The sequence below is a fragment of the Spinacia oleracea genome, chromosome 2 (assembly GCF_020520425.1).
Source record: "Spinacia oleracea cultivar Varoflay chromosome 2, BTI_SOV_V1, whole genome shotgun sequence".
In the NCBI taxonomy this organism is placed as follows: Eukaryota; Viridiplantae; Streptophyta; class Magnoliopsida; order Caryophyllales; family Amaranthaceae; genus Spinacia; species Spinacia oleracea.
The window spans coordinates 105,208,311-105,220,887 of NC_079488.1; the positions used below are offsets into that span (position 1 = coordinate 105,208,311).

A 12,577-nucleotide genomic window follows, 5' to 3' on the forward strand; every position below is an offset into this window, starting at 1 on the left:
AATACATTTTGAACATATATTATGTATCTAATTAGGGATATGTAGCCATAGTCCAAGATATTTGGTTTATGAACATATTATCTTCTCATAATGAACATAAATATTTTCATAATATGATGATCACTATTTTTACCTTTTCATAATATGTACATAAAAATTTACACAAAAGAACATCGTGTTCTTTCAAAATGAATATGATCAACAATAATATGAATAGATAGTATAACATATAAAATCACTGTGTATGCTTTTCATTTGAATTTGCTTTTTGTTATTTCTTGTGGAATTACTTGAATGTTAAAATTAAATGGTTGAAATGAACACTATAATCAATTTAAAAATGATTTTATACAAATATAACAATTTAACAACTAAAATGAAATAAGAACATCATAATATCACAAAATGAACATAATATTTATTTCTGGTATTTTAACATTTTGGCAACTCTCTAAATTTTACAAAATTGTAACTATGAATATCTTGTACTCCCTCTATTCTCGAATATTAGTCTCTTTTGGAATCTTGAAACTATTCACAATTGAAGAGAATCTTCTAATTTCTTTCCAATACGTACTTCAAAACATAATCATGTGAGATCTCATTTAGTTCGTCTTAATGTGTACTTTAACAATATCAAAATTTTATATTTTTCTAACATACGTATTTAGAGATATTTACGTTTAAATATTGAGTTGAAACGAATTGAAAAGTCAAAACATGATTAAGAACGGAGGGAGTACATAAATTATTTGTAAGACAAATGACAAGATTATACGTAGTGCACATCAAAGTGAACATTTAATTGTCTAAAAGTGAACATTTTATTATTTAAAAATTAACATTTTAAAGTTACTAAACTTAATCAACGAGCATTTAATATTTATTATAAATAGATATGAACATCATAAACTCAAATTTAACTTCAGACCTTTTCAAAATTACCATAATGATATATTAATACGAGCCAGATCTGAAACTTTTGAAGAATTTTGTTAAGAAAATGGAGAAATAAATTGGAGATCGAAACCATTTTTTTTTAAGTATCTTACGTATTAGCAAAATAAATTTTAAGATGAATGACAATATTATGCACAACAAAAATGAGCATTATATTCTCAGAAAATAAATCTTTTATTTTCAAAAAATGAACATTATTATATTCCAACATTTAACCAACAAGCATATATTCAACCTTCATACTAAACGAATATGAACATTAGAATCTATTAATATAAACTTCAAATAAATCTAGATCTAAACAAAAAATGAACATTATTATATTCCAACATTTAATTCAATCAACTAAAATAGTTTAACTCAAATTTTATTAGAATAATTATTTGACATAAATTTTATTGGGACATGACGCAAATCAATCAAAAATTAACATCAACTGAAACTAATATTACCTCAAATTTGGTTGCACATAATGTAATTGCTGCAAACTAAGCACAAATTAAAGCATACTCAATTCGTTCTTAAATATTAGTCCTGTTTTGACTTTTCAACTCGTTTCAACTCAATTTTTAAACGTAAATATCTCCAAATACGTATGTAAAATATAAAAATTTGATATTGTTAAACTACACATTAAGACGAACAAAATAAGATCTCACATGAATATGTTTTAAAGTATGTATTGGAAAGAAATAAGAAGATTGTCTTCAATTGTGAATAATGTCAAGATTCCAAAAGGGACTAATATTCGAGAATAGATGAAGTATATAATTGAAAATAAGAAATTATAAAAACAATAACCAATCTTGCTCCGAAATAATCAATCATAATTTCCAATTCAAAAACAATTAGACAAATCCAATCATCTTTATGATTATTGAATCATAACTTATGATTGAGCTAAATTTCGGCATACCATTAATTAATCCATAATTCACCTCAATCACCCACAATTTACATTTCTACTATATAAACCTATCTAGCTCCCTCCTCATCCTAAATTCCTATATAATCACTCAAAACACAATCTATGTTTCTCTCTCCGTTTATTTGATCTCTAATATATTTCCATGTTATACATGTACTTTATAGAGTATTGGGTATTATTAGATTATAATTGAATGACTACTACTAATTATACATTATAATTATATTAATTTTCTTACAGTTATATATCATACATTTGGTGGATCTCAATCTATCGTTTCATTTTTTAAAAGTTTTTTACCTATCTCTTTTGTTGCTTATTCTTTTCATAATTGTTTATTACTCCATTATAACTACTCCTATTCAAGTTCTATATTTTTTTTTAATGAATTTTTTATGAAATACTCCTGAATTTTGGCATAATTCACCAAATGCCCATTAACTTTCAGAAATACACTAAATAACCCTCACAAATGACTTAATACCCAAGATACCCTTACTAATGACGACGCCGTTAGTCCTGCGTTAGCCTAGTTTCATAATTCACCAAATAACCATATTTTAATACTTATTTCACCAAATACCCATATTCTGAAACATAATTCACCAAATACCCATAACTTAAAATTGCCCATTTTGATGCTCAACGACTAATTTTTGTGTTTGAAAAGTAGTCGTTGCTTATTGTTTGCTTATAAATACCTTTTTCTAAATGGTTATTGTAGTTTAGAAATTGTTTTTTTAATTTCATATCATTTTAAATCAAAATGTTCTTTCGATGAAGTTAACTCCCAGCAGGGTGTTATCGAAGAGCTGCTGACTTAGTCGTTTTCAGAAAAAAGCTTGACATTTTCACCAAACCACTCAAAATTGAAGACAAAAAGAGCTTGACTTACTTTTTTTAGTCAATGCTTATTTTGACACTGATGACTCTCTCTCTTCAACCGTAGACGGATTTCATTTCTATAAAAATGAGAGGAAATACCACGAAATTTCCATCAAATTTCCCGAAAACTACTCAATAAATAACTTCACCTTCAACCTTCTAATTATCCTCCATTTCCTCTTTCACTTACACTTCTCTGTTTGGCTCATTTGCTCCATTTTCGAATTCCTCACTAAATTCAGAGTGAAATTCAGCTTTTGCTTAACAACTTCGCCCTAAATTTATAAATTGAAGGTTCGGAAATACTCTCTCCTTTGTCTGATTGTAATCAATGAACTATGTTTTTGCTCAATTTATTTTTTCTTCTGTTTCTTAATGTTTTAACAGGGTAATTATGAGGTCTTCGTCAATTTGTCAGCGTTTTCTATCGTAACCGCCATTTTAAGCTGCTAATTACCAACTACGGAGGATACTACTCTTTTATCCTGGAGTATTTAATTTCGGTGCGTTCTTTATTTGATTTTCTCTTATTTGAATTTATTAACACCAACTTATTATTCCCGAATTGAACTATTCTCTTATTAGAACTTATATTAGTTGTAAATTGAACTATTCTCTTAGTGAGCTTGGTTGAACTTATTTTTCCGAATTTATCTAAACTCATACGAACTGGTTTTTGTTGTTGTTGTTGTTGTTGATGATGATGATGATGATGATGACTTATCCAAACTTAAGAACTACTCCTTCTGTCCCTTAATACTCGACCTATATTGACCGGACACGCTTGTCAATGCACAATTTTGACCACAAATTTCTTTAACTATCATAAAAACTTATAAAAATATTAATATTTTGAAAATATATATTAAGATGAAGCCAAAAATATATTATATACTAACATTTATTTTCATATACTAGAAATAAAATAGGGTCAAAGTGAATTATGTGAATAGTGAAAACAGGTCGAGTATTAAGGGTCGGAGGTCGGAGGGAGTAACTTTTTTTGGGTGTAGACTTACCTAATCTTATATTCTTGAAGAGTATAGCCTTCATAAACGTACGAAGTATACAGTGGCTGGAATTTGTTTATTGTGAATATTAACTAGCTTAGTTGGTTAAAATGGGATCAAACCGTCTACGTTCACCGTCTACGTTCATTGCTTTTGTGCTTTCTTTATGGTGTTTACACCAATACAAATTGTTTAGTACTTAATTGCTGATTAGCCAGTAGCATTTTTAAATCAAACTGAAAATAAATATGAGTATATTTCATTGACTAGTGTCTAGTGGTCGATACATTCAAGTCTTCCAACTACCTGTTTTTTTGTCTTTCAACGTACAAAAAAGAGGGGGAATAAAAAGTGAATGAAATCCTTTGACTACGTACTGGTTCATACTTCATAGTTTCAATTCTTTGATTTCATGTTTGTATTATACTCTATGAAAATAGAATCATGTTCACATAGTTCACCTGTTGCTTTCTTATAAAAGTCCTGTGTCATAATGTTCTAATCTTTAAATGGACGAGGAGTATAACTCCTTGTTAGTGTAGTTAATATTACTGGTATAGGTCGTATAGCCAAGGTATCTGATAGTGTTTGTTCTAAAATGCTCCTCAGCTTGATCTATATTAGATTATTAGATCAGTGTTTTATGGACTTTGGAGACAAATACTTAGTTCTGGTACAGTGGTACATCCTACATGTAAGTATAAAATGAATAAATGATTATTATGGACTGTTTGGAGTAGGGCAAGGCGGCGAGCAATAAGTTTTTTTATCCCTCTCAATGGCGATTGAAGGTGTTGTTTGTGGAGGTCTCTTTCAAAGTGCATGGTGCACAACATTCCAGTCTTGTTCTGTGATTCTTAAAATCAAGATGTCCTTTCTTTTTTATGATCTTATGATTAGCAGATTTTGAGGAAGTTGCAATGTATGTAGCTTAACCTATAACTGGTCTAAACTCTAAATGGATAAATCATTATATGATAGGTGATTCTTATATGCTGAAGAAAGCGGATAAAATTTTGTAAAAAAGTTCTTTTTCTTCTTCTTAATGTTTAGCCATTGAAACATTAATCTTAACTTGGAGATTCAATATGTTGGCAGGGGGTTACTCAACGGTGCCTTCTTTGGCTTTGGATACGGTACAAATAGTGCATTTGATCCAGGATAAGTCATCATGTCAGGAACTTTGCAGCTTTCTGAACATTTGAATAACAATCGAGACAGAGTCATAAGGTGTGAATCTCAGAGTATGAAGTGCTCATGAATCTTTTTGCTGTAGTTCCACAGTTATGCTGAATAAGTACATCAATTCACCAGAAAACTAAAATTGATGTCAACTTATATTGAGGTCTGATCTCAGGGTTGTTGTAAGTAGGTTAAAATTGGCTACACTGTTGGGATCTACTTAATCTGTTTGAATTTTCTTTCCATTATAATGGCTACCGATCTAAGCTGTCCTCTGCGTCATGCACTCTCTCTCAGGTTTGAAGAACAGAATTCAGAAGGATCGTCAACAAGTTCTGAGCTACCATTTTATATTACTCAAACATCATCACCCTCCACAGAGAAGACAGCGGGATTTGGTTCAGTCTTTGGAGTTATCCGTCGAGGATTTAAGAGAGGTTCTCATGGGATAAGAACATTAAAAGGACCTCTGAGTTTTCAGGCACTCTACTACCAATCTGCAAAGAAGCCTGAACCTCAAGAGCATGTACTTGATCCCCAGGGGCCGTTTCTGCAAAAATGGAATAAGATATTTCTGATATCATGTTTTTTTGCTATGGCTTGGGATCCATTGTTCTTCTACATTCCAGTCATTGATGGCAAGAAGAAATGCCTCAGTTTGGATAGAAAATTAGAAATAATAGCTTGTATTCTTCGCACATCCACAGACTTGTTCTATCTACTTCATATCATCTTACAGTTTCGTACTGGTTATGTCTCTCCTTCTTCTCGAGTGCTTGGAAGAGGTGTATTAATCAAGGATTATGCTTCTATAGCTACAAGATATCTCTCGTCATACTTCATTGTGGACGTTCTGGCCGTGCTTCCCTTCCCACAGGTACTTTCTGGTTCTCGAATATTCCATTCTTTAAAATTTAAAGTTTCTATGTTAAAAGTTACAGTATAAGAAAGGAATGCAGACATCATTATTTGCAAATGCCTTTTCCAAACCTGTTTTAGATGCCAGTATTCCTCGACCTTTTAAGCTACTTTCTGAAACTGTTGTTATTGGTTATTATGGAATTATCACTGCTATTTGTCAGGTTAAGCGTAAATCTGGCATCCTCTTTGCTGATCGCTTGCTTATGCTTGTTATACCAGTAATGAGAGAAAGAGAAGCATTGTTCTTGTTGAGGTGTTGTCTGATTTTACTTGTTAGCTCCTTGATGAAGAATCTTATAGCCAATCCGACTTGGTGTGTTAAGGTTTTGTTTGACTTGTCTAATTGGAAAATAGCAACCATGAAATATCATATTCAGAAAGTTCAATTTACGGTGGTGTCACACTGCCCGGATTTTTTTTTTTAAGTTTTGGTACCTGGAGGGATATATCTTCTTTGTGTTGGTGATTACAGAATAGTGGAAAAATCAAGGGATGGATGACAGTTCTTTGATTCATATTCTTCAGTTAAAGTTTGTCATAAGCCTCAGGGTTCAGACTCCAGAGGGTTGATAGAACAAAATGATGAACAGAAAATATTGGGAGAAGTTTACTACCATGCTTAGAATGCATATTTTTACGAAGTGAACCCATTTGATCCACATTTTTTCTTTTTTGTTGTGGATTTTCGAATTTCTGACGTTCTGCTTATAGGCCATAGCTATCAAATAAGTGATGGTTACGTTGTTCTGTTGTGTTTTTCCAGATGGCAGTTTCCGTTATCATTCCAAAGTTGATGAGGGATGGTGGTCCTTTGACTTCTAAGGGTTTATTAAAAGTAGTGATTTTCGTTCAATATATCCCACGGCTCATTCGGATATATCCTTTATACAAGGAAGTAACTCGCACATCAGGAATAATCACTGAAACAGCATGGGCTGGAGCTGCTTTCAATCTGTTCCTTTACATGCTAGCCAGCCATGTAAGTTCAAATTAATCCTTAATATCTAATGCACAGACTTGATCATCACTTTGTCAATAAGATCCTTCTAAGCAGATAGCTTTATTGAACAAGTTGGTACATATTAGATCATAAATAATGAGAAAGATTTTGTAGATGGTGCTGTGAAAATGAATATTTGGAGCTTACTTTTACATTTCCTCAGCTTATTTAATTAACAACTTTCAATTTTAAAAAAAATGGTTTGACTGTATAAATTTTTATTCAGACTGCCTTAAACTTTAGCATCCATTTTCCCTCATAAGTCGTAATTTGAAATTACCAACTTATAGATCTTGCGTAAAACCACAGATCGCTGGAGCAGTTTGGTATTTGTTTGCTGTAGACCGACAAGGCAAATGCTGGCACAGTTCATGTTCAGGAGAAGGATGTCATTCTCTGTCTTTATATTGCAAATACCAACCCAACCCTGTATTAAACTACACATTAAGCAGTTCTTATTGCAAGCTTGTAGATCCTGGTGTCATAACAGATGCTTCCACGTTTAACTTTGGCATGTACTACGATGCTCTTCAATCAGAAGTGGTACAATCCACTCATTTTTTAAGGAAACTCTTCTACTGCTTTTGGTGGGGCCTTCGAAATCTTAGGTATGCATTTAACCAATCCAGAATTTTTGAAGTATCTTCCTCTATTTTGTGGCTTAGACGATGGTGGTACATCTTATACAGTTCAATTATAATACCAGAGGTTTAGAAGAACACATGTTGCTCCTTAAGGTCATGGCCTCATGGGCCCTCCTTGCATAAGATGAAGAGCTAAACTATTTCGTAGACTTTTATAGAAGGAGGCGGTATCCCTGTTACTTTTCAGTCATTATATCTTGCATTATATCAAACAATCATGCGGCTGACTATGAGTTCTGAACTATGGTTACTACAGATTAAAAACTATTTTCTTCTTCTCGGCAGCTTTCTGGTATTTGAATTGCTGTAGGAAAGTAAAAACCTAAGGAGAATTTTTTTTATTTAACCAACATCATGTGTTTTTTCTGGGATTGCCAATTAAGACGGTAGATTAAAGTACAGTTTAGGATGGTTGAAATGCAAAGGCTATACATTTGACTTATGATGCGTTCTATTCATATGATTTTCACTTATTTTTTTTCTGAACTTATTAAAACTTAACAAAACTTATTTTAGTTATAAATTGTACTTGGTCAACCCTTATATTTCCTGAACTTATCTTATCTGAACTTAACTTAACTTATCTGAACTTATTTTTCCTGAATAAGTGGAAATAAGGTTAGCAGAACAGAACCTTACTTCCTGGATGCTTTTCTTGCAGCTCTCTTGGTCAGAATCTGAAGACAAGTACTTTCATTGGGGAGAACTTATTTGCAACCTTCATTTGTATTGCTGGACTGGTTCTGTTTTCATTGCTTATTGGGAATATGCAGGCAAGTCACTTGACATGAATGTTCCGTCTGCTGATTGATATAAACAGATAGCTGATTAATTTTTCTGAATGGTGTTGGGGTTTTAGTTTAGGTATCTAAAAATCTACTGGTTATGTGTTAACAGACATATCTACAATCAACAACTGTTAGAGAAGAGGAGATGAGAATAAGAAGGCGAGATGCAGAGCAGTGGATGTCCCACCGTTCGCTTCCAGAGGACATGAGAGAGAGGATTAGAAGGTATGAGCAATACAATTGGCAAGAAACAAGAGGTGTTGATGAAGAGAGTGTTATTAGAAACCTTCCTAGGGATCTTAGGAGGGACATAAAGAGGCATCTCTGCATGGCTTCTCTGATGAGAGTGAGTGCGCACATCCTCTGCTTAACTTGATTCTCAAATTTCTTTCTAGACTTCATTTCTCATCACTATGAATTTTTGCAGGTTCCAATGTTTGCAAAATTGGACGAGCAACTGAAAGATGCAATGTGTGATCGTCTCAAACCAGTTCTTTATACTGATAAGAGCTTCATTGTACGCGAGGGTGATCCAGTTAACGAAATGCTGTTTGTAATGAGAGGAAGTTTATTGACTATGACCACAAATGGTGGAAGAACTGGCTTCTTTAATTCAGTTTCCCTTACAGCTGGTGATTTCTGTGGAGAATCATTGCTCACATGGGCCCTAGATCCACAGTCCTCTTCCAATCTGCCCATCTCAACTAGGACTGTACAGTGTGAGACAGAAGTTGAAGCCTTTGCTCTAATGCCTGATGATCTCAAGTTTGTGGCTTCGCAGTTTCGTAGGCTTCATAGTAAGCAGCTCCGGCACACCTTTAGGCAAGTCTTTCTCTTTCCCTTAAGTCGCCAGATAATATGTGATTGTTGAAGGGGGTACTCTTCTTATCAATTTAGGTGGCATAAAGGAGATTTTAGGGCAAACATTACTAGACAAATGCATGTTCCAGAAACAATTATGTTGTTCAAAGCTTTAAACTTGAGTCCTATAGATAGTTGTTATAACATAAGCAAGAAAGATTATAAATAACCTAAATAAAGAACACAGAGATTTAACGTGGTTCACTAACGATGTGTTAGCTACGTCCACATGCAGAGGAGGGGAAAGTTTCTGTGTACAGATTACATGAATATATAATATATATCTGGATGATATTTGTGTAGAGTCGGACCAGATACTCTTACGAAATATAACTAGCTTATGACTTAGGGAGTTTATATAGTACTCTCTAAACAAATGCGGAAAATAGGCCCAAAACCGATAACCCTAGTGTACAATAACTCTAGCGAGATCCCCGTGTTGAGGAGTTGCAGTAAGGAGCTTGACCGATTCAAGGCATATTCTAACAATAGTAAATGTCAATTTTGATTTATGAACTTTTCAAATTAAGTTGAGTCCTAAATATAGTCATAACTTCTGAGACAACGAAAACTTATTTTTAATGGTTATGTAAGACTTATTTTTAAACCTGGGAAATGTGATGCATTCAGGTTTTATTCACTACAATGGAAGACATGGGCAGCCTGTTTCATACAGGCTGCATGGCGACGTTACTACAGAAGGAAGAAGCTTGAGAAATCTTTACAAGAAGCTGAAGAATATGCTCTTGCAAAGGAAGGTGGAAGCTCACCAAGCTTTGGTGCCACCATTTATGCATCAAGGTTTGCTGCTAATGCACTTCGTAATCTGCGACGTAATAGTCCCCTAAATACCAGAATTCCACCAAGGTCACCCCTCCTCAACTTGCAAAAGCCAACTGAACCTGATTTCACATCCATCTGAACTCTGAAGATGGCCAGTTAGCATTTCAGAACTCTCCCTTTCAAGTTGTTCTTGCTTCTTCTCTTTAATAGTGATGTTTAGAATTAGATTAACACCATTCAACATGTAAAATTTGTAAAGTTACTGTAGTAAGTATAAACTACAACTCTACAAGCTAGTTTCAAATGCAAAGTGATAGTAGTCTAGTAGGATCAGTAAATGTCCAGTTTGTAGTTCAAGTGATTCTCCAATATGATTGCCAGTTCTCATTCTGTTTTTTGTTCCAAGGCTCCGTTTGGGAGAAATTCCGAGTTAATCTCAGTGATTGGAAATTTTTTTCCTCGTAAATATTTTGCTTGAAAACGGTAGGAGATATAATGTTAGGTGTTGACTGTATATAATACCATATTTGTAGTTATAGACTGTATATTACTTAGTTTTGATGGTATACCACTTGTTGTTGACTAAATGTTTTATGATTGCTGATAAATTACTAAATACAATATAGTTTATTGGTAAGTGATTGACTGAATTTTATAGTTGTAGATTATTTATTAGTAGAAGCTTATTGTATATTGTGAGACGTTGACTGTATATTATATAGTTGTTGATGTATTATGAAAATACAATAATGACCGTACATGTGCCCCACTTTTGATGACATGTCACTGTACTTTAACCCATTAATGGCATTTTCGTAATAAAAGCATCAATTATTACGAAATTGTCATTTGATTTGAAAAATTTCTCAATCAATGAGATTAACTCGGAACGACTCTTCGTTTGGTAGGAAGTAAAACGTTTTCGTGGAAAACAATTTTTCCATTTTCAATTATTTTACGTTGTTTGGTTTGACAAGGGATGAAAAACAATTTTTCGTAACTCGCTCGAAGACGGAAAAAACTTTTCCATTTGATAGGGAGGAAAATCACTTGTTCACATTTCCTCCTTTATTCTTTACCTCCCTCTCCCTTCTTCCCCTCAATGTTTTCTCATTTCTTTTAAGGAACCAAACAAACGAAAACTAGTTTAGAATTGTGTTTTCTCTTGAAAAATTATTTTGCACTGAAAACGTTTTACACCAATTCCACGAGTGGAAGTCGACTTGCATTGTTTTGCAGCCAAACAGAGTCCAAGTGCCAATAACATCATACTGTCCTTTTTTATTTGCCCCATTTACTATTTTGGTCAATCCCTAAAAGATTGCCCTATTACTAAAAATGGACATGTGACTACAAATTTACTCTCACATAAAACATATTTAGCTCATCATTTTTTTTTTTATTCTCAATTTCAACCAACCCAATATTTAATAAAGCATTTTTAAGACATGAAGCCAATAAGGGACACTTCCATAAGAGCCCAATATCATATTTGTACCTTCAGAGACAAGCTCGAGAGTAGTTACTAAAGACGAACCGACCTAAACTACGAGATCACGCCTCATGCCAAATGACAAGGAGGGAATTACTCTCTTTTTGTTAGGTGTATAAGTGTATTACTATTTACTACGTAGTGTAGTACTCCGTATGAGGTAATTTAGTGGATAAATGTAATTTACTTGGTACTTACTTGTATTATGTTCTTCTATTTTTTTTATTTTTTTTTATTTTTTGCAAGGTAAGATGAATAACTCTACCGGGTCGGAATCCCACACGGGTCAACCCGTCCGGATTAGCAGGTTAGACACTTTGAGAGTGGGGGAAGTGAAAAGGGGAACCCTCCCTTAAAGTGCCTCAGTGGGGATTGAATCCCCAACCTTTGGTTGGAAGGTGGAATTCTTTCCACTAGGCCAAGACACACTTGGTTATGTACTTCTATTATTGTTGGCGAATACTTTGTATGATTAACTGGATAGTGATTTTAATGTACATGTTAGTATGTTACTATGGGCCTATGGCACTATACAGAGTAGTTTGTATTCATCTCCTTTTTTCTCGACCTTGTGTTGTTCTTTGAATTGGTCTCTCTTTGAAGGAGCTTGACTTCCCATCCCAAATGAACAAAAAAGAAAGAAAAAGATTGACTCCATTAATCACAATATTCAAAGGTCTCCGGCCTCTATCCCTCCCCTTCTTTTCTTTAAAAAGAAGAAAAACGGCTTTGGTGAAAAAAGGAAGGAAATATTGAAATTCATATTGATAATTAACAGAATTACAGTCCAAGATATAGTATCAAGTTTTTGATAGGGTAAAAAACCAATTACAAACTTTACTATAAGGCGGTCTTACACAAAGATTACATTGGTGCCATATAAGTTAAGCAATGGAACCAATTAGTTAAGCACTTGAACTAATTAGTTAAGCACTGAAACTAATTAGTTAAGCAAATGAACTAATTAGTTAAGCAATGGAACCAATTAGTTAAGCAATTGAACCAATTAGTTAAGCAACCAAAGTCGTCTTTCCGATAAGGTGGTCTTATACAAAAGTTGCTAAAACTCAATTACTAAACAAACTTTAATTTTCATTTTTCATGCGTGTGTAAAGTTAAAGTT

At 33.3% G+C, this 12,577-nt stretch overlaps 1 protein-coding gene across 1 annotated transcript; it reads left to right on the forward strand.

Moving 5' to 3' along the window:
- The first annotated feature begins 2,799 nt into the window (after positions 1-2,799).
- LOC110791245 (cyclic nucleotide-gated ion channel 1) lies at positions 2,800-10,352 on the forward strand. The gene is made up of 10 exons (XM_021995993.2): positions 2,800-3,067; positions 3,161-3,276; positions 4,882-5,013; positions 5,263-5,842; positions 6,650-6,865; positions 7,196-7,494; positions 8,192-8,303; positions 8,428-8,664; positions 8,746-9,140; positions 9,810-10,352. The coding sequence occupies exons 3-10, from the start codon at positions 4,955-4,957 to the stop codon at positions 10,099-10,101; spliced, it is 2,190 nt and encodes a 729-aa protein (XP_021851685.1). The 5' UTR covers positions 2,800-3,067; positions 3,161-3,276; positions 4,882-4,954; the 3' UTR covers positions 10,102-10,352.
- Positions 10,353-12,577: the final 2,225 nt, after the last annotated feature.